The sequence below is a fragment of the Eublepharis macularius genome, chromosome 3, assembly GCF_028583425.1.
Source record: "Eublepharis macularius isolate TG4126 chromosome 3, MPM_Emac_v1.0, whole genome shotgun sequence".
In the NCBI taxonomy this organism is placed as follows: Eukaryota; Metazoa; Chordata; class Lepidosauria; order Squamata; family Eublepharidae; genus Eublepharis; species Eublepharis macularius.
The window spans coordinates 64808079-64834184 of NC_072792.1; the positions used below are offsets into that span (position 1 = coordinate 64808079).

At 45.6% G+C, this 26106-nt stretch overlaps 1 protein-coding gene and 1 long non-coding RNA gene across 4 annotated transcripts in view; one reads left to right on the forward strand and one right to left on the reverse strand.

Annotated features, from left to right (window-relative positions):
- Window positions 1-3504: 3504 nt before the first annotated feature.
- LOC129325769 (uncharacterized) lies at window positions 3505-6703 on the reverse strand. The gene is made up of 2 exons (XR_008596672.1): window positions 6627-6703; window positions 3505-5610 (listed from the first exon to the last, which is right to left on the reverse strand). It is a non-coding gene; the product is annotated as an uncharacterized LOC129325769 (long non-coding RNA).
- A 184-nt stretch (window positions 6704-6887) lies between these two features.
- Window positions 6888-26106, forward strand: part of SHROOM2 (shroom family member 2) — a 168981-nt gene continuing 149762 nt past the window's right edge. For 2 of the 3 annotated variants that reach the window (XM_054973651.1, XM_054973652.1), the window contains exon 1: window positions 7059-7306. In XM_054973651.1, the coding sequence (XP_054829626.1) occupies window positions 7073-7306 (234 nt within the window). In that variant the 5' untranslated portion in view covers window positions 7059-7072. Of the gene's footprint in view, window positions 7307-26106 lie in introns of all 3 variants that reach the window. The other variant, XM_054973653.1, reaches the window with a different exon arrangement.

The window sequence follows — 26106 nt, forward strand, 5'->3', positions numbered from 1 at the left end:
TCTCTTACAGCCTCTGTGGAGGTTTCTGGCTGTTCCTCGTCCCTGACAGTCTCTGCAGAAGCTCCAGGCTGTTTTTGCTGAATTCCCTCTGGAGCAGCAGCAGTGGTTTCTGACTGCTTCTCCTCTCCCATAGCTTCTGCAGGGGCTTCTGACTCTAGAGGAGATCCTGCTGGCCCTTCCTGCTCATCTTCTGAGGAGGACTCTGAGGCACTAGGTAAGGTAGCCAGTCGGGGCTGGGGCTGACTCATGACAACCTGGTTCTCCTCTCTTTCATTTTATCTTCGTAACAACCTTGAGAAGTAGGTTAGACCGAGAGAGAATAACTGGTGCGTCACTCAGTAAGTTTTCTGGCAAGCAGTGATCACCATGATGGCCTGATCATCAGCGTGTTTTCAGTGGCTTCCTCCTCAAAGATCCAATTCTGGCTTTTCTGCCCATCATTGGAGAACCCAGGAGGCATCACCTTTATGTCAACATTTTGTGACTGGACACAGCTGACATGGCAGCCACTGTGTGATTGATACCCCCACCCCGGAAGCCATCTGTTCCAGAACCCACCATCTATTCTCAAAATCCCAAGAGCACCCACAGAGTCAGCAAGTCTGATTTTCCCTGCGAGATTTTTATATTGACAAAAGAGTCATCTGCAGACTCATTATAGACATATTAAAAAGATGAGTTTCATTTTGATTCTATTCCATGGCAGATTTTCTGTAACTTTAACACCTGTTGCCTCTTTACTCCAAAGCATTTTGAAGTATCCAGAATTATGCTGAACAGAAGGGGACAGGGAGCGTTTTTCAGGGGGAATGCACTGGTACAGTGTCCTAGCACCCCTTGGGCACTGTGGACTTAGGCTGACAGGGAGAACATCATCATGAGTACCGGCATTGCGTAGGGATATAAGGCTGTTTACAAAATGTAATAGTAACATAGATTTACTCTATTTTGGAAGTATTCTCTTATGGGAATCTCCAGACAATTATGAATTACATTTTGCAATCTTGTTAAAATGAAGCACTCCTAGTCCATGCTTAGACCACCTGGGACTCACTGAGATGTGTTAGGGAAGTAAAGCAAGATATAAAAGTAATTAAAAAAGTAGAAGCAGACTTCTCTGTGTGAATCCCAGAAGGTAAGAAGTTATGATTGAAAATGCGAGAGCATCACATCTAATCAAAAATCCATGGCTGCATGCTGTCCTTTTCAAAAATACTAAACAATTGTCATTGTTAACTAGGACTGGATTCAGTCCCCTTCCCACACAACTGAGGGATTGGTAGAATTTTAGCGTTTAGAAAACCTCTATATGCCTACCCCTGGCTTCTTCACATGCATTTTGTTAGAGATTAAAACACAACAAAGAGAACTCACATTGTTGGGGGGGGGGAATTATTGGGCACAACTGATAAAGTAGCTGTGACTCAGCCAATGACACTTAAATCAACTATGGCAAAGGTTGCAATCCAATGCAAACTCTTTGAAATATGAACTCTCTGAGACTGGCATCAAAATAAATAATGCAACTTATACTGCAATCCTAAGCAAGGTTTCTCCATGCTAAGGCTAGAGCAATTCTGCATAGGATTGCACTGACTTTTGAAGGATTATGTCCCACCCTACTTGTTTACTCAATAAATTCCAGTGGTGCTCACTCCAGGACTGAGCATATGGTTTCGTTTGATTACTGGGGATGGTAAAATTCTCTCTTTGTTGGGCTGGTAGGATGGACCATCACACTTCAACTTTTAAAAGCTGGTCGAAAGCTTAAGAAAAACAAAGAATGTTGGGGTACGTTACACATTAAAAGCAATGTTAAATGGCCATGAAAGCATCTTCACTGCAATTGTATTTTTCCAGACCTGCATTATTCAGAATTGCTTCTTTTGAAGAAAAATTAGTTTATTGGTACGCTTTCATCATTTAATGGAAAGAGGCATCTTCCTATTCCCAAATTCAAAGAACTATTAGTTTGAAATTCATGTACGGGGGATAGTGCAGTGCTTGGCTGTAAATGTTTTAATGAAATTTTAAAGGGTCCAAAGTGCTTTGTAACTATGCTGGTGGTGCGGAGCAAAGTGCAATTTCCATTCTTTTTTACTCTGAATAGCTTTTACGTGACATTGTTTGCTGCTTAGGGCTAATTAATGCAAGGTGAAGAGTAATTTGTTCAATTTCTTATGACTTGCTATTCAGGACAATGATTTCCAAATGTCAGAAATGCTATTTTCTTCCAGAATAAGTAATTCATTCAGGTTTCCAAAACTTTTTGTCTGGCTTTCCTCATTTATCTCTTGCCATCGGAGGAAGCAAAGGCAGCAGCCTGTAACCATTTGTAGCAGAGAACCCTAAAACCTCCCACTGCCATTGCTGAGATTATTAGAGGGAGGAGAACCAGAAGCCAGGCTCCGTTTCACTACGCTTGCATCACGCTCCTTCACAAAGCATGGACATATACATTGTGCCTCTTTCACACTGCATTTGTTGACCTTTTTCTTCTTGGAACCAAGAAGCTCAAGTAGTAGCCCTTTTCACTAATGTCTTTGGAGGGGTAAGGTTGCTACCCTTTTCCTTGGCAGGGGTGTTTGGTCTTTAACAGGTTTGGGACTGGCAGAATGAGATAGGGGCAGCTTCTCCCACCATACATTTTTGTTCCAGAAAAAAAGGAACCTGTTGATTTTCTGCTGATCATGAAGTTGTACACAATGCAGTCTACTTTCAGCTAGCTCTTTTAGTGTACACACCCAGCACAGTAAACCAAAAGAATTAAACAATCTGTTTTTATCTTAATTATCACTGATTCACTGGGACTAAACTACAATTAGCTTTAAGGGTGCTTGTTTTATTATACTTTTTTGAAACCACAGGAATATGTATCATATCTTAGGATGTGGCTATGCAGTTCCTGATGAATATTCAAGTCCAGATTCACCTAAGAAGAAAAGCACAGGTATATTCTAATACATAAGGCTGCATGCAGACTCATAGATTTTTATGTCCTAAGCTTCAAAGTCTCTGTCTGAAATCGAAAGGTCTTATGAAACAGAGTTACTGATTCACAAAGTTATATTAGTGAACCTGAACTGAAGTTGACCAGGAAATTTCCAACACCTTTTTCTTGATGGACAAGAAAAAGAATCAACTTGGTTAGAGGATTAGCTGAGAAACTGCTCTTTGTGTTGCTGAGTAGCAAGTTCTCTATACACAGTACATATCCAATGAATAGATTGAATCAGTTACAATATCAAGCAAATAACACTCTACAGAAATTTTCAGTACTCTAATATGCAACTACAAAAATTATCTAATAGAACTGTTACTTTTTTGTGATGTTAGTAGTGCTGATGTGAGACAAAAAAAGGAGGCAGGGAGAAAAATATTTTTTTATTTTATGCAAATTGTCCATTTAGATAATGATATTTTCTTGGTAAGGGAAATAATAGCACCTTAGAACAGGCACAGTTCAGTCCCATGCATGTAATGCAAATGAGGCAGACTCCTGTAAGTGAGCCCAGGCTTGTAGCTTTATTCACAGAGTTCACAAGAGAGAGCTGTATCCTGAATGGCACCCAGAGAACTGATACAAGAAGGAAAACATAGTTAAATTGTTTGGGAACAATGGCCAAAACACTATCAAATTCAATGTATGAGGAACTGGAAAGTCACAGAAAGTCCAACCAGGTCACAAGTCTGAAACTTAAGCCTCTTAAGTTTAGATCCCACTGAATTCAAGAGGACTTATTCCCAATTGTATGCATAGTCAAGTTAAAAAAGGAAACTTCTTATAAAATTCTAAGGAGCCATTAAAAGGAAGTTGTAAGAGAGAGATGGGAGAGTCAAATCCCATCAGCAATGATGAAACCTATAAAAATAAACACTGTAATAAATGCTCAGATAAATGTATCAGAGCACAAGAGTATTTGTCTGGCAAAGGAAAAACGTTTGTCATGGGATATATTGTTCTAGCAACAGCTCCATTCTGGTAACTTCAGCAACAGCCAGGGAGAAGTCTGCATTTGTGGACCAGTGTGGTGTAAAGTTGAGTTTCAGACTGGTCTGGTGTTAAAGAATTTTTAGGCCCCATTTCATAAAATCTTATTCTGAGCATACATTCAAGCACCAGCACACAAAAATATGTAAATAAGCAAGGTTAGGCCTTGCTACAGTGTTAAATTCCAACCTCTGAGATATCCTGTTTGTTAGTGGGTGAGACAGGTCACTGAGCAAAGAATAAACATTTTTCTTGTTTTGGTTATTTTAATTAGGTAAGTAAAACAACAACTTTGATTACATTCTTTACTCTAGAAAATATCAGATATATGGCTCAGCTTCTCAAATGTTTGGATAACTTATTTGTCACTCAAGCTTGTCTGGGAAGGTGCATCATTCTGTGTCTTTTGACAGGTGTGTGTGTGTCATTATGTCAGAGATTTATTCTAACCTTTTATTTTTTATTCTGTAAACAATTAGGGTTGAAGAGTGTTTAAAGCCCTCAAATGTTACTGGACCTTACACACGTCTCCTTAAAATGGAGAACATGTCTGGGGCTATTCTAAAAGCAATAAACCCGTATTTCATTAAAGACCACTGCTGTGATGTCTTGATTCTGTGTAAAGTCATTGGCTGAAATCGGATACAAAATTAAAAGTCAGAGTACTAAAATTAAATCCTCTTTCACCTGGGAGACCAGAGTTCAAATCTACATCCTACCACAAAACTCACCTGATAATCTTGGGCCGACCATTCTTCCAGCCCTTTGCACATCACTTGCTGATCTTCTAGTTACACCCGAGATAACCCTCTTTATTCCCCACCTACATTCCTTTCCCTTTACGCTCCCTACCAATGGAATGTCCCACCACCTGACAGCTTTTTAATGTGTTTACCATCTCAAGTCTCTTTAAGACATCAACTTAACTTTCTCCCTTTGATTTCTCTTTATTGTTTCTAATGTGTGTTTCTAAATTTTGGGTTGTAAAACTGCAAAACAGATTGTGACACTTAAAACTTTGTTGTACCATGGCTAGTCATTTCAGGAAAAAAATCAGCTTTTGTGGATCAGATGCATTTGAGTTATCTCTGGTTCACAAAAGGTTACACCACAATATTATTTTCAAGGTGCTAATGGATTCTTTTATGGCACAATGGGATTCTAGTGAAGACTGTCTGCAAACTGAGCTATATGCTGCTTATATCACACAAAGGTCACTTGAGATAAGCTTTTTGTGTTTTCTTTCTCCTTCCAGGCCTCATGCAAAATATAGGGTTTGCAGATTGACATTTAATGTTCCTATTGACAACCGATGGAGTCGGTAACACAGACCAGAGCTGTCCCTGAAAATATAATATTAGGTCAGTTTTTACACATATCAGAAAATGAGGCCATAGAACGTAATGCATTTTTAGGGTTCATGAATTCCAGCTGTTGTTTCGCATTTTAAAAACCCTCCTCCTGAACAGAAAAGCAGCCCGGAGAAATCTCCCACAACACTGCACTTGCTGTGGGGGTTCCGTAAAGGAGCTTTCCTAAGCGCGATCCCTCCACCTCGCAGTCAGACGAGAAGGTGGCGCCGTCTGCTTCACAGCCTCGCTCTCCGCCGGTAAACCGACCTGCATACAAACCAGGCCTTAGATAATCACGGTAGCGTGCCCCCTTCGGAGCCAAGGCGAGCACTCGCTTGCTCCGCTCCCCAGCCGCCGCTAGAGGGTCTCTGCTGTCCAGGCAGGTTCAGTTCTGCCGAGCGCGCCTCGGCGCAGGTAGCTCCGAAGGGGAGCTGACGCACAAACACCGCCCACGCCGGATTCGTGCACTACGCACGGCCACTGCCAAGCCTCAAGCAAGGCGCGGCGGAAGCGCTGCCGGGGGGTTCTTGGCCAACCTTCGCCGGCTTTCGAGGCACTAAACGCTTCGTAGGCTGCAGCCGGCCCGCTCGCAAGGCACCCACCCCTTCGCGCGCAGGGCGGAGAGGGCGCCTCTGAGGTGTCAGAGTTGGCTGGCCAGAAGCAGGGCTCCTCTGGGATGCAGCCATGGGGAAACGCGCGGCGGGGTCCAAGCGAGCTCCGCCTTTTTCTCCCGAGTGAGGGAAGGAAGGAGGCGGAAATGGCTCGCCGCCGCCGCCGCCGCCGCATGGCCTTTGGGTCGCTTTGCCAGGCTCTGGCGAGACTCTTGGAAGCGAAGCCGCGCTTTCCAAGAACTCTCTGCGGCCTGGCGCGCCGGGTTCCCTGGCCCCCCGAAAGCAATAACGGGGGTGATTCGGCGCGCGTTCAGTGTGGGCTGACGACCCCCGCTAGCCTCGCTCGGACTTGCTTCCGAGTAAACCTGCCCGGGACTGGGCTACGACACGTTGCTTCCCCCCCGCCCAGCGTTTCAACAAGGCAACGCGCCCGGTCCGAGTGGGAACGCGTCGCGCTCCTTGCCGGCGAGGCGGATAGTTGCTTGTTCGCTGGGGCGAGGAGGGCCGCGTCCCACAGCGTTCCCTCCAGCCCAGCTTGGGGAGCCTTCGGGAGCCTCTTCCCGCTTCCTTTGTTCAGAGCGTCATTCCCATTCAAGCACACGTCGCTTTCGACCCAGCCTCTCTCTCCGGCTCTTCCCCCCGCCCACAGCTCCAGAACGAAACTCGGATCACCTTCGGGGAAAGTTGTAAACGCTCGAGTGACTGCGTGTTCCTTTCCTGTGGCTCTGGAATTTTCTCCTTCCTCGGGGGTACAGCGAAGTGCCGTCGCCCGCCTCGCTGAATGGGGATCTGAACGCAAATGCGTCAAGCTCGAGTGCGTCGCCTATGCGGGATCTGCGCCTAGTTCGGTCGCGCAGATCTGGAGGGGGGCTTTCTCCTGGACCTCCTCCGGTTTTCTGTTCGTTTTTTTTTTTTTTGGCTGCCCGTTGAAAGAACAAAACGGGACCGGGAGGAGGAGCCAGGGAGTGCTAGGGGCTGCCACCCCCTCCCCCTCTGCTCCACGCCTCCCTCCTTCCCATATGGGAGCAGGCTGGAAACTGTTGTTAGGTCTGTGGTTCGCGGGTCAGCGGCACGCTGGATCGAACTAGGAAGAAGGCTGGGGACATTTTCGGACCGTCATGGAGAACGTGGAGTTCCGAGGTGGCCACGAGAGGTTTCCGGACAAAGAGCCGAGGTTGAATCCCGTAGTTTTGGATCAGGAACAACAAACTCACCAGCAGCTGTTGGTGATGGGGGAGCAAAGAGGAGTTGATCCGTACAAATTGGTGGAAGTACATTTGACGGGCGGAGCTCCGTGGGGATTCACACTTAAAGGAGGGAGAGAACATGGGGAGCCGCTCATCATCACGAAGGTAAGATGCGCCGCGCATATGTCGATGCGTGCGCTTGTTCGTGTGTATGTAGGGAGGAGTTTGTGCGCTGCGCTCTGGGCAAGGGAGCGAAATCTCTGCTTTTGTTTCTGTGATCAGGCTGGTGAACAAATCCTGCATTGCCACCAAGGGCTGCACACTTTGACGCTGGTTAACCAGTTTACTGAACGTGCAAATTGTTTTTTTTTCTGGAAACCGGTCGATAGTGGCGACTTGGATCGATCGAACGATGAACACATGGAATTCTGGACACTAGCTGACTGCCTTTTAACTATGGACTAGTTGCATAGGAGTCTTGACTCGAGGGTTGCTGACAAACCTTCCAGTGTTATTCTTGAGGAAATGCTCCATCGGTTGCTTCAAGTTGAGGAGGGGAGTGTAAACAAAGCAGTGTAAATAAAAAAAGAGAAGTACTAATACATTGGCCTCATTCCTCAAACTGTATGTTATAGATTAGCTTTATTGAGGATCAAAAAACGATTGTGGATTTCTGTTTCTGTCTGGTAATGCTTCCAGCTTTATACTTCCAAATCCAGCACGAACTTGGAATAAGTCCCACAGATTTTAAGATAACTTCCAGTCATGGAGCAGAGAGAGTGTGTACACAAAAACACACCTGTTTGTTAATCTGGAATGACTTTCCTGGTTAATTTATCTGTAATCATAAATTCTGTATTGCAGTGACCAAATTGAGGAAATATTTGCCTTTTAACCACTTCTTGAGCGTGAAATAGGAATTACAATGTGTCAAAGAATATAAATCTATGGTACGGGATCTTATTTGCCTGAATTGTCGCACAAAAGTGGTCAGTTAAAAATGGTCAGTTGTTTCTTGTGGGAACTCTGCTGTGTTCCCCACCTCCCTCTCGCCTCACAGAACAGTATTTTTCACTGTCACTTGTCTTCTGTCTTTGTCCTGCACCTGCTAGGCAGACAACATTTCATTGATGGATTATCAACATTTCATCTAAAACTGCCCATTTCAAGATAATTTCCTGACTTTTAGAAGTTGTGGCCTAATAGGGAAAGTGAAGCTAGGGAAAGATGAGCTTTTAAATGTTCTCTCTGTTGATTCTATGTGGTGTTCATTTCATTGTTGCTTAATGAATGCTGAATTAGATAGTTTGTGTTTGGTTAGAGAGTGTTTTCCTCCCCCCTTTCCAAAGACTAAGGCAGCAATCTTATGCGTGTTTTCCTAGGTGTAAGACCCACAGCATGTAGTGGGACATCCTTCTGAGGTAACAGGGTAGGTTGGGCTACACATGTAGCTGTGGCAGTCCGAGTCCATGTTGGTGGGCTACAGTGACCGTTAATATAGAAAAATGTTAGACTTTCAAAGTATGGTTATTTCTCACGTTTTCCTGCCTCTCAAGTGCTTCAAGTGTATGTGCCTTGTTGTGTTTGCTTTGCTGTAAAATATATTACTGGAATGTCCATGTTTAATTGTCTGTCTTCCTTTTTAAGAACTAATAGGACTTAGTGTCTGATAGAAGAGTTTTCTGCATGAACCAAATGATAACTTTAGACCTACCTGTTGCTGTGGCAGTAAACCCGCACTACAACTGGAGAGTAGGTCACATGACTAAATACTCTAGAGTGGCTAGAGCCACTTTTCTACATGGAATTCAGTAGAGAGGAACATCCAGTCACCCCTCCCCCCCCCACTGTGGAACAGCTCAGGCACATACCATCTCAGGCCTTACTGCATTACTTGCAACATAAGGTAGTGCATGAAGAAACATGGCCTAGATACATTTAACTACCTCCCCACTTGCCCCAGTGCCTGGTACTCTCTCATGCTGAGAGCAGATAATTTACATACTTAACCTACCACAGTGTATTTAAATGCTGGTCATATCTTTCATCCTATCAAGAATTTTACAATTCCAGGAATCCTGATTAGGTGTAGAAGTATGTATGACATATATGAGCAAGGGGGAAGGAAAGCAGGACCAAAAGTGCTAGCCCCATTTGCAGCTGAACTGTTGGCCTTCTCCCCCACCTACATGGGTTCACCTCTGAGAAAAATGCCACCTGCATGTGTACAAGCCAAAGGTGCTGGTCTTGTGGTTGGGAATGCATGCATGCAAACTACATGCATGGGTGCTGTGCTTACCTTAGGATGAAGATGCAGATGGGCTAACAGCTGGGCAAGGGCAGAATGAGGCTGTTGGTTCCTGTTCCCTCCAGGTGTTGGCCCTGTAAATCATTTAGCAGGATGGGATTACCAGTTGCATTTGGGTGGCAATAAACTGCTTTGTAAGGTGCATGTCTGTATTCCCCTTTGGAAAATAAAGTTGAAATGAAAAACACAGGAAATGTTGGGGTGAATTCCTATGTTGTATTAAGTATATGGCATTAGATGGGGAATTCAAGGGCAAAATCAAACTGCTGTGACTGCTTTTTCAGTCGGTCAGGTTTTTGCTATTCAAAATGTAAGGAAGCTGTTGTGGAAAGTGGCCAAGTACAATATATTACTTGAGGGACTAAAAAGATTTTTTGGTAGATATGAGTAGACATGTATTTACTGTTACGTTTATAGATGCTTAGATTTTATTAAGTGCCTATTGTTTGCCCATAGTGCACTTTGTCGCAGATTCTCCTTTGTGATTGTTATATATTTAATATGAATCATGGGAGACAGATCAGTTCCCACAACTGCTACCTAAATATGGCCATAGCATGGTATATGTGCATGTTTTTTGTTGAAGGCAGCCATAACATTCTTTAAAGTGCACTTTCCCCTTTCAATTAATTTTATATTTTTAAAGGTGATGCAAGTTTAGCCACCCCTTTCTTGCAGCAATGCTCTTGCTAACATTCACATGATCAGGATTTGGGTCATCGGTGAAAGCAGACAGAAATAGACAGGTACATGATACAGGCAAAGCTTGCAGTCCACTTTCATTATTGACCAGGGCCTGAAGCACAACATTCGTCAAAACTTCCTGCATTCTCTGAAAACCAGTGGGCAGAATGTTATGTACAGAGAAGTTTGTACCCTTTTCTTTTTTTTAACTCTCTTGCTCTTCCTAGTAATGGCTTAAGAAGTATTATACGTGTTGTCAGTTGAGAGGATAACCCAGCATTCTTTTTAGAACACCTAGCATTGCTTTGTAATAGAAGATATGAAGGAAAAGGTTTTAATTTATGTTGTATATTTAATAATGTGGAGTGCAATCAAGTTTAAAAGTTTTCCTTTCATTTAGGTGGCAAGGAATAATAACAATAACAACAACATTCAATTTATATTTCACCCTTCAGGGCAACTTAACCCCCACTCAGAGCAGTTTACAAAGTATGTCATTATTATCCTCACAACAATCACCCTGTGATGTGGGTGGGGCTGAGAGAGCTCTGGAACAGCTGTGACTGACCCAAGGTTACCCAGCTGACTTCATAAGTGGAGGAGTGGGGAATCAAACCTGGTTCTCCAGATTAGAGTCCTGTTGCTTTTAACCACTACACCAAACTGGTGTTAGTTTACAAAAAATTCAGAGTTAAGAAACAATCAGCAAGTATAGTGTGACAGCCATGCACAGGAAGAGTTTGCAGTTTTTAATTTTTAGAAGAAAGAAGACCATGTTTTGACATTGGAATGTTGGGTGGGAATCTTGGATGCAGAGATTCACTCTGTTGAATCCAAATAATAAGAGGGCAGTAGGACCCAAAGCAGAATGACTAAGCTTAGACCATTTCTGTTGTGTCTGTGGACACTGACAGCCTTTCCAAACAATCTGCTTCTAAGTGCATAAAATCCTCACTTGTTACCTGTTCGCTTTATCTAGTTCCTACCTCCTCCCAATAGCTCAGAAATTTACACTGCTGTCTTTAAAGTTTCACAGGACTCGTGATTCACAGCTTGTATAAATAAGTTGGGATTTGGGAATTTAAACATACAGCATAGAATCTTTCTACCCGGTTTAAGTGGATACAAAGCAACAGAAAATACAGATATGAATTGAAAGGCTTTCCCTCACATTTTAATTATTTGTTAGTGCAAAAGATTATTCATTTACTTTATCTGTAGTCCACCTGCTACACTGAGACGGAAGGTGGATTACACAGTTTTTTCAGTAGCTAAAAAAACATGCAGTAGTTTATACCACTGAGATTGGGTATGCACACAATTTCAAAATAGTTGACCTTAGAAAAATGAAACTACTCTGCTTCAAAAAATGTCAGTGAAAATATAGAAGTTTCCCCTTTTTATCATTGCAGTTACCAGTTTTAGGCTGTGGAATAATGAAGTGACCTGAAAAAATCTAGTTTGTGCTGTAAAGCCTATAGGATGTGTACAGTTTAATAAAACCTTTCTTATATGATATAGCAGGAAAATACCATCTATATGTTAAAATTCTTTTTAAATGTGCAACCTTGAGATTTAGGATTTACATAGAATTTTGAAACACTGTTCTACAACTGACTTTTTAAATATACATAATAACTGTAAGAAATCTTTTTACAGCAAATACACAGATAAGCTGCAGTTTAAGTCAGTTTAATTGTGTTTTATTTTGACAAAAAATACTAAATGGCAAGTGCAAATTAAAATGAAAAAATGTAATATCCCAAGCAAATGTTGGAAAATCGAATTAGCTTTCTACTGTAGGTAAAAGGAGAAATAAAGAAACTATTTTAGGAAAATGGCCTACCGTATTGGTTCCCTGGTCAGTGTGGTAGTTCTGTATAGTAATGTGCTGCAATATCTTGGCACCCCGTAGTTTCATCTCTCCATATCCTCCTCTGACCCTCGAAGTGCTGAAGAGTTGAAGAACGTTGTGTTAGCAAGAAAGATGACAGAGGGTCCCTCCTATTGTCCGTCTATCAGTTATTTGACCTCCGACTGCATATTGGAACATAGAATGTGAGTGCAGGAGAAGGATAATTTGGGGGGAACATTCAGTGTCTCCCCCTTGTCTCCCTCTGGCTTCCACTAATTTCTGAGTTGTTTTGCCTGTTGGTATCTTCCTGAGGAATAGAAACAGGCCAATAGCTTACAGTTGCTTTTTCTTTTTATCCTGCAGCAAAGCCTCCCTTAAGAAACATAAGCAAACAATTTATTTGAATGTTGGAGTATGGTGTGTGAGCTCTGTAAGACGTTTTTATTTCTGGTATACTGCCACATGCCAGTTGCATTCTTCAGACAGCCTTCTCCTTGTATTGTCTTCCCTTGGGATTGTATGTCTGGTGACAGTTAAGTCAAGCCCATTAGAACAGTTTACAGAATGAGTGCAGATGGCACTTCTGCATTCAGGAAGGCATGTAAAATGGCCTTATTTCAGAGGAACTTGTGTTTTTATCTAGATGGACTTCTAAAAATGTGTTCAAAAATTATTGTTGCCCTGTTAGCTGCCTTGACTTTAAGGAAGTAAGGCAGGATATGAATATTTTAAACAAATAAATACATAGCCGCTTTTCTTACATGTGTCATGTCCATATAGTAAGCAGTGATTTAAAAGATTTAAAAATGTGTGCCTCTTGTTTTGTGTCTTGTTCTTTCTGAATATTGTTATTTTATCAATTAATTCTGATTGGCTGCTCCACCTAGAAATAGAAATAGTGTTATGATTTACTCTTGGAAGGTCTATGAGTAAAAAGGAGCTTATAAATCTTTAACTTGATAACTTTGTTCTTGGTCCCTTCCTGAAGTAACAGAATTAACAAACCCAGTCCTTTAGAGCTTCTGAAGTCATTCAGTTCTATTTCATACTAAAAATCACACTAAGTTCTATGACAATAATTCACTTATTTACTCCCAATTCTATTTTGAGGTGGATAGGAGACTATCTTAGTGGAATTTGGATCAGTGGACCAACTAAGTTGCAAGCAACAAGATTGCATTGATAACTGGCCTGGTAACACAATGTAAAACATTCACAGTGCATATTTGGAGAGTTTGGGTGCATTGTTAAATAGATTCCTTTGTGCGGAACCCTATAGTGAAACTGCCTGCAGCGATAAACTGTGCCGATGAGTCAAGTTGGGTCTGGTCATGGTGCAGCACTTGGGGTGAGGAGCTTCCAGGTGAAACTAGATTTGTTGCAGGAAGTGGGTTTGCTGACTCATCTAGAGAACCCATGTGAACCAGGTCTTATGAGATGCTCCCAGCCACCTTTGTCTAAAGAGGAAAAGAGGGATAGAAAAGTTTTCAACATATAAATAATTATTTGATATGAGAGTAAAACTAAACTTATGTAACCTTGATAAATACTTTAACAACAACAACAACAACAACATCATTCGATTTATATATACCACCCTTCAGGACAACTTAATGCCCACTCAGAGTGGTTTACAAAGTATGTCATTATTATCCCCACAACAAACACCCTGTGAGGTGGGTGGGGCTGAGAGAGCTCCAGAGAGCTGTGACCAGCCCAAGGTCACCCAGCTGGCTTCAAGTGGAGGAGTGGGGAACCAAACCCGGCTCTCCAGACTAGAGTCTCGCGCTCTTAACCACTACACCAAACTGGCTCTTTCTGTTCAGCTTTAGCCACAAGAGAAAAAAGTAATCTCCTAAAATTCATAGACCCTGGTATTGGATTCCTGGAACTGAGGACACATACACATGGCCATCAGAAGCCTGGTAAAAGTGCACTTAAAGCCACTTTTCTGTTTTTCACATATATGCACTAACAGAAGAGAAGGACTGAAAATCACTTTATATGGCATGTCCTGAGTATGAAGATGCGTGCTGTGGAGTATTACAGGTCTGGTAATGGGGCATCTTTTTTTGACAGAGTTGAATCTGTTGAAATAACAGTGTGTGGTGGGTCAGTGACAATGATATTCATAGGCTCTTTAACTAATGTTAAGGCTATTTTATTGAGTGTGCATGCTTGGATTTTTCCTTTTTAAAAAATGCTTGAATGTAATATTTTTTACATACCTGGAGTCTTCAGAGTTTGCAAAATGACCCTATTTTGTTGTCCGGCTGGTAGGCATTGGATCATAAAGCTCCTCCTAATAGCGAGGAGTGATATATTTTACCGTATTGTCTGTTGCAGACTTCCAGAAAGAGAGATGCTAGAATTGGTATGTAAAACCTCAGGCTGTTTAATAAACCTCTACACAAGTTGTTAACTTGGAGGCTAAGAAGCTGCTGCTTCCTTTTAGCAAGGGGCTGACTGAATCTTAGCTGCAACAGTAACAAAATTTTGATACCTGACTTTTGGGGAATGGGGATGTATTCCCCAGGGGCTGTAAGTGCCAACAAGGCAAATATTTGTTCCATTATATCTTTTGGTTATCTTAGTCATTTATAAATGTTTAATAAGGGAGTACTTGCCAGAGCTATAGTGTCAATTTCTAGTTTTTCCACTGTCACGTTCTATTTGAGAGAGAACCAGTTGTTTGTCAAATTTAGGTGGAGTTGATACGTTTCAATGCAAAGTTGTGGGCAGTGCACCTGGACCTACTGCAGGGTGGTGAATATCTTGATTAACTAAAGCAAGTGTTACTGCGGTGATAGTAGTAACACTTGCCTTAGTTATTCAAGCAGTATTGTAACTGTAGGAGGCAGGTTAGATCTGACTTACGTGGTGCGTATCAGTTTAGTGACAGCAGTGTGCTCAGGTATAACCCATGCGAAGAAGGCTGGCGCTTAGTGATGCAGCCTGCTGCATTTGCAGCAGTTTAAGGGCTTTTTCAGAATAGCATGCCTTTTGTACAAATGCATGTTTTAAGAACATAAGGGTATAATGTAACTCCAGGGAGATCTTGTTACAGGAACACTAATATTAAGCATTTATATAGCACCTTCTCTGTGTTCACAAACTCTTACATAATCTCCGTAATTCTTTATGTTGGCCACCCCCATCTTCAGTATGGCCTACTTTATGGGCAGCTTTGAATGTTACTTTGATAACATACATGAAGCATACTTGAGCTTAATGTCTGATGGTATCCTACCAGGTTTTTCACTGGTGTAAATGTGAAGAAGGCGCCATCTCTCATGATTTCCGTCTTCATTATGGCCTGCCCCGTATGTCTTTTTGTCCACATGGGTTCTATGATTCCCAGCAAAGCTTGGGGGAGGGGGGTCAAAAGGGTGCCCTTCTTCTATGATAAGGGGGAAAGCTGGTAAAATACAACCCAATTTTTAAAATTATATGATTAAGAAAAAGAAATCTTAGAAAAAGAGGCCACATTTCCATATGGAGCTTGCTTTTCTTTCTTTCCTGCTATCGTTCAGTATGTATGAGTTCTAAATGTGCAAGTATTGGATTTCTGAAAGACAGTTTATAATGTGTTTGAGCTGGGTTTTTTTACAGCAGATTCTTACCTTGCAGAAAGGTTGATTTGGCATTCCAACATACCTATGGTTTAAAATGCATGTGGTGATTTTAGTCTTTAGTGCTTTCCTCCTCTCTTTGCTTGTTGTACCAACTTGCAGTCATGTATATCTTCTGAACAGTTAAGGACATTCTCTTATCATCACTCCAGTTCTTTCAAATAGCTAGAAAAGCAAGGAGTGCCCTTAGTATCTAGTGCTGAATTTCAATCGACATTGCAAGATTTTTGCTAATCAAATTTTAATATTCAATTTTTTAAATATTGTGTTTGTGTTAATTTTTGTAAGCAACTTTGCACCTGTATTTTCAGATGAAAGGCAGAATAGAAACATTCTAAATAAACTGGATAAAGATGCCTTTGGTCACCAGTGCTTTGTTAATATTGACCTTCACTCTGTAGAGCCAGCCTAGAACCCTTGTCTGTATACATGGATTGTAAGCTCTGTGAGTGAGCATGTTCTCCTGTGTTCTTTAGTGTGTCTGGTCCAATGTTGATACTAAATAGATGTCAAAATATTTTTACTTGTATGTATTTCAAGAAACGTCTGGTTGACTTTGATCTCTTTTTTTACACTGTACATATTCAGCAATACACTAAAGCCTGACTATTCTCAAAGCTTGAATGTTTCTACAAAACCCAGCAGTGTACCTGTAAGATTCTTCTTGGCAAAAGCTAAACCATTTTCAGTAGCTAGTGGATATTTCTTTTTTATTTGCATACCTGCTTTTATCTATTTTTATCTATGTACATTGGTTTTGCTGTCAGGTGGCAAAAGTCTGATGAAAATGCACTTATAATAGGAAAATTATAATGGGAGGAATACACAAATTGGATGTTATGCTGTTATATTTATCCACCTCTCAGACAGAAAAATCCAAGAGCTGAGTTATTACAAAAGCAGAATATACAACAAAGATCTAGTCAATAATGTGCTCTATAATTAATTTGTGTAAGTAGATGGGCAGGGGCAGGGCGGAAATAAAGTTACAACCAAATGCCAACATGAAATTTGGTTCCAAAAAAGGTTTTTTTAAAAGAAAATACTCCCTTCACAGGGTGCTTGCTATATGAGTAACTATGTCCTTGAACTGGCTGACATAACTTCATAACTCCCAATTAAGATTTAATATGAGTTGTACGTGTGGAATTGGTTTCAGTGCATATCTTGGAATATGATTAGAGGGCATGTGTGTGTTGTTGAAATTCAGCAGGTCTAGGGCCAGTCAGTGATGGATGGTGACTTCCATCCTATGTTATAGTGAGTTCTGTGATCAAAGAAAGTTATAATATGAATAAATTTAATCATAATGCAATAATCTAGCAAGCAAAAATTAAGGCAGAGCTAACATGCTCATGCTGATTTGTTGAAATGATGAATAATCTTTCCCAGGGTTGTAGGACCTGTGTGGAGAAAACCCTTACGGGTTGGGGGAGAAGGCTGGAGAGAGGAATTTTGAAAAGGGATTAAATTGCTCTTCTTCCTCTTCTGCGAGTTTAGCCCCACCCGCTTGCAGCCTACTGGTGTGCATGGTGACAGCAGGATGAAAAAGATTGCAGGAAAATGGACTGTCTACTTTTCATGCACAAATAGCTGCATCTATGTTACCATCTCTAGTCTAACATTGGGGAAAGAGTGGTAGTCTTTTGTGCATAGATAGTGTCTCCATAAATGAAAGCATGTGAGTTGTGAACACATAGCATCTCCATGGTATTTCACTGAGGTAATCATTGCTTTGTGTATCTGTGAGGCTGTTGCGTGTGGGCCGCTGCAGATAAACTGTAGCTGTGGACCAGGGCTGGTTATTGAGAACTGAGGCTAGTCATCCACTTTTTAGTAGAAATAAGGCAATTGCTTGTTCTGCATTCTGATAGTAACTCATGCATCACCGTGTTTCCATAGCTGAAGTCATTAGGGATATTTCTTGGGAACTCTACATGATGTAAACATGTAAATGTAGTTTGGCAGCATTACCATACTGCAAAATGGTGACTCAGTGCCCATATCTACATAATATCCACATATTTCAGTATTAAAACTTAATGGAATTATTTAAATGGATTTGTTTCTGGCACATGAGAGTGTCATCTTCTGGGTTGTGTACCGTTATGTAGGTGAAGGTGAAGTGACAAAAACGTAGCAGGTGGACATACTATATAGATTTGTTTCAGTTGTCTCATGCCATTCCACCACAGACTCACTCATATATTTGTGGGTCCCCAGGCATTGCCTTTCTTTAGTTTCCAGGATGGATGCAGTCTGCATTGGTTCTGTTTGCAGCATTTTGGTCTAACATGATGTTAGTTTTTAAAAGACCATGTAGTAGAAAATCCAAAGTTACCATGTTTATAAAAATGCTAATAAATTACCCTGCATGTTTAACTAGTTCTCTTATTTCAGCTCCATTGATTGTTTGTTCATTTGGCTAGAATTTGTGTCTCTAATTTACTTCAGTTGTGTGTATTTGGGATGCTTGATAGTCTGGCTTCAGAAATAGTTTTGTTACTGTGATAATGTTCACTAAATTCCAAAATGTTGAAAAGTTTTAATGTACCAAGAAAAACATGTCGCTAAGATTATACACAGCTGTGATATTTACATATAAAATATATGCAGTATACAAATGTTTTTCCTTCCTTATTCTACATGAAGTAAATAATGCAACTTGCAAAATATTTGGAATCCCGTTTAAATTGCAATAAAACATACTACTGAATAGTTTATTTTTGTACTTAGTACTGGGTTTATGATTGTAATTAGTATTTCTAGGTTTTTAGTATGTCCCACAAAAATTCATGGGGTTGAGACAACCTGATGGTGTGCAAAACAAATAATCTAGTTATGAGTGAAGACAGAAGGATGCAGATAAGGAGTGGTCAGGTGGAGAGGCAAAATGAAGTTTAGAGCTTGATAGATACTTGGTAGGTAAATAGAAAGGAAACACAGAATAGGTATTTGTAAACAAGGCCGGGTCTAGCAGGAGAATGTGAATTTCAGCAGTGCAGCTTCAACCTGTGGGGGGAAGTGATAAGTTAGTGGAGCCTGAAAGTTGCTTAAGTTCTTTTTGGCTAGTATAGAGGTGCTGTTGGCACGTTGTTTGCTGCAATTAAGGAAATGTGAGCCAGGTTTGCGGGACCAGCCTGAATCGCAGGAATTCACCAGGCAGGAAAGAACACGCTGACGCTTCTTTGGAGAAAATTGGCCACAACTTTATTGGTTACAGAATCATGGAGCTATGGCTGCGTAGGGGCACGGATCCCAGCATCGGCTGACCCGCCTGCCAGGCGATGACCCCTCACCCCTCCAGCCGGCCCGCTGCAGGGGGAAACCACGGGATGACAGTTAAGGGAGTCACACTGGGCGGTAGCCTCTGTGTGGCTCCCCCGTCACCTGAACACAGGCCTGGTCTGTCAGCCTCCCGAGCTGGGCTTACCACTGCCAAGCCTGGTCCAAGATCCCTTATGGGGATCCCCATCTATGGGAACACAGTGCCGGCCGGCACTGTTCTTCCCTACGGGATCGGTGCCCCACGCCCAAACCGCCAACAAGTTGTGACAATAAATGCTAACAAATGCGCAACCTCAATACTCATACAGACGTAATCCTGCAGTAATTTCATCCTAACTATTACATTAACTTCTAACTGTCCTCAAGCGGAGGGTGGGCGGGGATCGCTGCTCCGAAGCCGACTGAGCTATGGACGCCGGCCCAGCCCTATAAACCCTTGGGGAGGACCTGAGGGAAAACTTCCCCTTTCAGGTCGGCTGACTGCCTTCTCCCCATTGGCTCTCAGGCGGCAACCCCGATTGGCAGGCTGTGCTAATCAAACTCACCCAGCACAGCCTGCTGCGGAGCCGCGCGCCCGGGCTGGGCCGGCAGAAAAGCCGTCCTGCCTTTCTTCCTGCTTTGCAGCCCCGCAAACGCCGGCGCGGGTAAGTTCCGCGCCGGAGGCTTGCGGGACCAGCCTGAATCGCAGGAATTCACCAGGCAGGAAAGAACACGCTGACGCTTCTTTGGAGAAAATTGGCCACAACTTTATTGGTTACAGAATCATGGAGCTATGGCTGCGTAGGGGCACGGATCCCAGCATCGGCTGACCCGCCTGCCAGGCGATGACCCCTCACCCCTCCAGCCGGCCCGCTGCAGGGGGAAACCACGGGATGACAGTTAAGGGAGTCACACTGGGCGGTAGCCTCTGTGTGGCTCCCCCGTCACCTGAACACAGGCCTGGTCTGTCAGCCTCCCGAGCTGGGCTTACCACTGCCAAGCCTGGTCCAAGATCCCTTATGGGGATCCCCATCTATGGGAACACAGTGCCGGCCGGCACTGTTCTTCCCTACGGGATCGGTGCCCCACGCCCAAACCGCCACTGGAGGCATGAAATGGCTCCCCGCCACAGCTCCTAATGCTGCAACCAACAAAGCAAGGCATCCCGGATATCCTGCAACCATAAATCCTGACCCCAGCTGGACAGGTGCACTCCATCAGGTTGATACAATGCCGTCGTCCGAAAGGATATCTCCGGGTGATCAATTACCATACCACCAGCCGCCAATACAAATCTCCCAACCGTTTTAGATAGCCGCCGCCTAGCTAGGTCTACCTTCTCAGGGGACCGCGCCCCTCTCCATACCCTCCGTTGTAGCAGAGCAGACCAAAATACGAACATATTAGGATAACTTTCAAGCAACACCCCCAAGTCTCTCAAAACGTCCTGCTGCACATCCAATTTAGTCCTTTTGGGAAGGTCGTTTTCCCCGAGCTGCAAAACAACCGCATCAGGTGGACCCACGCGCCGCGCTAGCCGTAGAAAAAGAGGCAGCAACTCCTTCCAGGTCATTCCCCGGGAACCGAACCACGAAACTGCAACTGATTCCCCAAGGCCCAGGTCACGTCCCCAGCCAGACACCTTCGCATACTGCACTGCCCAATGCACGATGCTGTGGCCCATGATCCACACCTGCGTTCGCTGGCCTGAAAAAACTATAAAGAAGGAGGATTAATTACCCGCCCTGGGCGCACATATGATCTGAAACTGCACGATCTCCAACGACCAATCTTTTTGACCCTGCTCGCTGGAAGGCCCAGCTGTGATGCCACGGTGGCGGCCCCGATTCTAAAGGAATGGGCCCCAAAATCTTGCGCTGGGAGCCCTCCTGCTGTTAGGGCGGCCCTAAGCACTCTGACAAACTGGTAACGCGAAAGTGGGGTCCCATCTTGATGAACAAATAGGAAGCCCTCGCCCGCCGGCCGCTCAGCCAAATAAATGGAAAGGGCTTTGACTGGGCAGGGGCCGGAACCCGAAGCGCCCAATTGAATCTGAACCCCCCGCCCATGCTGGTCCGTCTTGGACCTACGGAGGTGAACGACCACGCCAGAACTGGAAAGTGTCACATCCCTGAACCTCAAAGCCCTGCTGTCAACCTCTCTCTTTGAATTGGCAACTAACTCCCCCACCCGGAAGGCCCCGAAAAAGGCTAAGGTAAATGCGGCCTCAAACAGTCGTGCTTCAAAAGCTGAATAGCAGACCGTGCGCAGGCGTTCAATGAGCGGAACCAGCACCCGATACGTTATTGGGCGTCGCCAGTCTGGTGACGGAGGGGACAAACGCTTCCAACCTTCAATGGCCTTTCTGGCAGCAAACAATACACAGGGGTCGGGAAACCCCCGTGCCTTACTGAAAAAGGAGATGGCCGCCAAGTGGCACTTCATGGTTCTGGGAGCCAAACCCAACTCCCTGAGATGAGCTAAGTAACGAAGCACCAGCCCCTCGGAAGTCGGCAGGCAACCAGAACCACCCCAGCACCGTGAGACAGACAAAAAATTGGTCAGAGCCCTGCGATATGCCTGTAAAGAAGAAGGAGCAATTGATGATAATACTCCCTGAACTATGGAGCGTTCCCAAGGTTCCAGAGGTCCTCCGGGAAGGGGTCTGGGTCCCGGCGTGCTTCCGGTGCCAAGGCCAAGAACCGCTCCGTCTGGAAGCGAGATAATGCGTCCGCGATGCTGTTATCTGCACCTGCTACATGCTTCACAGAGAAAGAGATGTTATTGACCAGGCACTCCAAAACAAACCGTCGCACTAAACGCATTACCCGCTCAGAGCGCGATGACTGCCTATTCAGAACTTTGACCACTGCCATGTTGTCACACCAGAATAACACTTTCTGATTCCTGAAGTGTTCTACCCAAATGATGACCGCCACTAGTATTGGGAACAGTTCCAGGAAAGTAAGGTCCCGTAACAAACCCAACCCGGTCCAGTTGCTGGGCCATGGTTGAGCACACCACCGGCCCCTGAGATAAACTCCAAAGCCAGCGCTGCCTGCAGCATCAGAATGTACTTGCAGCTCAGCGGCTGGTTCCCAACTGCCTTGCCAGAATGACACCCCATTATACCGTGACAGAAACGTCTGCCAAACCCTGAGGTCCTCCTTTATACCCTTGGTAAGTCTGATGTGATGACTCGGCAAGGCAACCCCAGACATGGCGCGAGCCACCCGTGCGCAGAAGGGGCGACCCGGGGAGACCACCCTGCAGGCAAAGTTAAGATGCCCCAATAAGGACTGCATCTCCCTTAAAGTGACCTTTCGGCGGCCCAGCATGGCCTGAATCAAATCCTGTAAAGCTTGAAGCTTATTCTGGGGAAGCCTGGAACACCCCAAAACGGAATTCAATTCAATCCCTAAATAAGTAAGCTGAGCCGCTGGTCCCTCTGTCTTTTCTTCTGCTAGGGGTACCCCCAGTTCTTCTGCTAAAGCCTGAAAGGTTGCCAGCCTCTGCGCACAAGCGGCCCCCCCCGGGGGCCCAACGAGGAGGAAATCGTCCAGGTAGTGCGTGACCTGAGGGCATGCCAGGCGGTCCTTAGCGGCCCATTCCAAAAATGTGCTGAATGCCTCGAATGCTGCACAAGCCACCGAGCAACCCATAGGCATGGCCTTGTCGACATACCAGGCCCCCCTGAACTTGAAACCTAGGAGGCAGAAATCATCAGGGTGCACAGGCAAAAGCCTGAAAGCCGCCTGAACATCGCACTTGGCCATAAGGGCCCCTGTGCCACAGGAACGTACCAAACTTACAGCATGGTCAAGTGAAGCATATCGAACCGAGCACAATTCCGGAGGTATGGAATCATTAACCGAAGAGCCCCTGGGATAAGACAGATGATGAATAAGGCGGTATTCACCAGCCGTCTTCTTCGGGACGACCCCCAAAGGAGATACACGAAGATTGGGCAGCGGGGGCAAAGTGAAAGGCCCTGCAACCCGCCCGGCCCCAATCTCCCTGTCCAACTTCCTGGCAACCACTTCAGGCATGTCCCTAGCTGACTTGAGATTACCCGATATTGTAGGGACTCTGGGGCCCGTATAAGGGATCCGAAAACCTAAAGAAAACCCCTTCCAAAGGTAGTCGGCAGCAGACCGATTGGGATAATTATCCAAGAGGCGCCGGAGAACGTCTTTTTTAATGGGGGAAGGAGCAAGGGCCATGCTAAAAGGAATCTCACTGTTTTCCACCCGATGCAGGCTGGCCGGAGCCAGCAGCGCCTCCGTCCTTGCGTGCACCTGCATTGGAGGGCCGGCCCCCACGAAAGGGCTGCTGAGAGGCCCCATACCGAGGACAAGACACTCGAGGGTGCGGGCCTGAGCACGACTCACAGAAGTGTTCAAACTTGCACCGGGCCCGCTGGCATCTGCCTTGGTTATACTCCCAGCACACCATTTTCCTATCCTTCCTAGAGGCCCACCGCCCTTGACGGGTGAAGTCGCTCCGCCCCCGCATATGGGGGCCGACCAGCCACAACCACAATTTCTGACTTATGAGATCCCATCTCCTCCTAGCGCTGTGAGACACCCGCTTTCTAAAAGCCTCATCATAATCAATGGCAGCTGCCTCCCCTGCCAAAGATCGAGCCCTGAGGACGTTGGCCAAATGGTTAGAAATGTGCCATCCCCTGTCTGGGTACGCCAGCTGAACCACCCCCATGAAAACTGTATAACCTTCCATCCAATTAGCAAAAGTCCTCTCTACCTCTGCTTTCCTGTCCTTTTCCTTACGCCTTCGCGATGGAGGACGTGAGAGGCCCTCCTCGGCCTCAGGGCGGAGTAAAGCGAATACATCTACATAATAGCCATCTAATATACGTCTCCTCAGTTTTCGTGACAGATGCGCCCCTGGGGTATCCTCATCATCCCCACCGCTCACCACTGGCTGGTCTGCTTTCTCCGCCGCCCCTTGTCCCCACACAGCCACTGGTCCCGACACCCCGGCGCCTCTCCTGGAGCGCCGCCTGGCGGCCCAAGCCGGTATAGGAGGCACTAGAGCTGTCGCCTCCCAGTAATCCCCATCAGAACCCCGCCCTTCCTCCCCGGAGGAAGACTCACTTGATGTGCTAGTCTCAGAGTCGTCCCTGCGCCGTGTTGCTCGCCGCGCCCGACGCCTCCTATGCCTTCTCCGTGTTGCTGGGCGTCGTCTAGCCTCCGGGCTGGAGGAGTCCCCACCGGATGGAGAGCGACGGCGGCGCCGCTTCCCGCTGGCACCCCTCCGCCCTGCCTGCCCGCCTGCCGTGTCGTCTGACAACACATCACCTTCCGGCGTCGAAACACCGTCATCTGGGCCAACCCCCGAGGGTCCTATCTTATCCACCCGTCTGGAGAGCCTCTCCAGGGCCCTGGACAGGCCCTGCAAGGAAGGGGCTTGCCTGGGCCTCACTCCCCCGCTGGCTGACCCAGCAGGAGAACCCTCAAGGGCAGGTTGTGCCTCATCAGGGGATCCACGGACCCTGCCCCGACCCCCATGCCTTGGTTCGGCGCCAGGGGTGATGGCACGCCGCAAAGCCCCAGATGCCAGCCTCGTGGCCGGCCTACTCCTCTGTCCCATGGCCGCCGGAGCACCACCCTGACCAGGGACCAGGCTGGCATCCCGCGGCTCAGTGATCGTTGCCCTGCGGGAATTACCCCGGGCCTCTCCCCCGGCCCTGTGCGCCGTATTCCTGGCCGCCCCTCGCCTGCTAGAATGGGCCTGCGCCCCTCGCCCAACAGCCTTTTTAGAGTGGGCCTTTGCCGCCTGAACGGCCTTCTTATGTTTAGAAGGCATGCTGCAGGTTTTTTTTTTTTTTTTTTTTTTTTTGTAAGTTATTATTTGTATTGAAATCCCTGCAGTACCCCTGCCTTATTACAGGGCCCGCCCAAGATGGCCGCCCGGCCTAAAATGGCCTAACACCGGCCCCGGCCCTGAAATGGCCGCCTGAAAGCTATAACGTGCCCAACTAGGCCTGCTATGCAGGGGGGGGGCTGGCTGCTCCAAGCTGGGCCCAATCAAAGACGCTGGCCGGGAAGAACTCACCGTTCCCCCCCCCAGCAACACTCCCCCACTCGGCCCGTCGGCTCCCACTCGGCCCGTCGGCTCCCCTCCCCCGCTCCTCAACGTGGCCTACCTAAGGCCGTCGGCGCCCTCCCGTCCTCAGGGAAGCGCGCCGCGAGGGGAAGCGCGTCGTAACGCGCAAGCCGGCAGCGGACGCCGCCCCGGAGCCGCGGGCCGTCCTGAAGGGCCGAGCAATGCCAAGGCCGCCTTCGGAGCTACGATCCAGTGCAACCCTACTGATCGCTGCTCCGAAGCCGACTGAGCTATGGACGCCGGCCCAGCCCTATAAACCCTTGGGGAGGACCTGAGGGAAAACTTCCCCTTTCAGGTCGGCTGACTGCCTTCTCCCCATTGGCTCTCAGGCGGCAACCCCGATTGGCAGGCTGTGCTAATCAAACTCACCCAGCACAGCCTGCTGCGGAGCCGCGCGCCCGGGCTGGGCCGGCAGAAAAGCCGTCCTGCCTTTCTTCCTGCTTTGCAGCCCCGCAAACGCCGGCGCGGGTAAGTTCCGCGCCGGAGGCTTACTTCCTTTCCACAGTTCTTGACCTGCTAAGCACACAGTCTTCCTAAGCAGTCTGTTGGCAGTGATGTTAACATGGTTTCAGATGCAACACAGGTTTCAGAACCCTGTTCACGTTTCAGAACCCTGTTCACCTGCCATTATGGGAGAAGATATAATTTTCTCCAGGGAAGGGGCATATTATTGAGTTACATCCCAAGTCGTTAACTGTACTCTCACTACCCTTTATGAGAAAATAAGTTTGGGGTTAGTGCTAAAATAAACTGCATAGATGACTATAGAATCTTCTTCAAGAACAAATTGGACATGCTCTGTCCACAAGGATATCTTATTTATTTATTTTGGACTTTTATTCCACCCTCCCCGCGAGCAGGCTCAGGGTGGATCACATTTAAAACCATAATAAATATCACATGTTCTGTAAAACCAATAAAACATTTAAAATTCAATCTTGTGTCACTACCTTGAAAACTAGGTTCAAAAGCATGAGTCATTTCAAAATCTGATGTGTAAATGTTGCATTGCCAGAATATTTGGAATTGATTCTGAAATTCTCTGTAGGACAGAGTTTTATGGATGAGGAGTGAAATTAATGGAATGGTT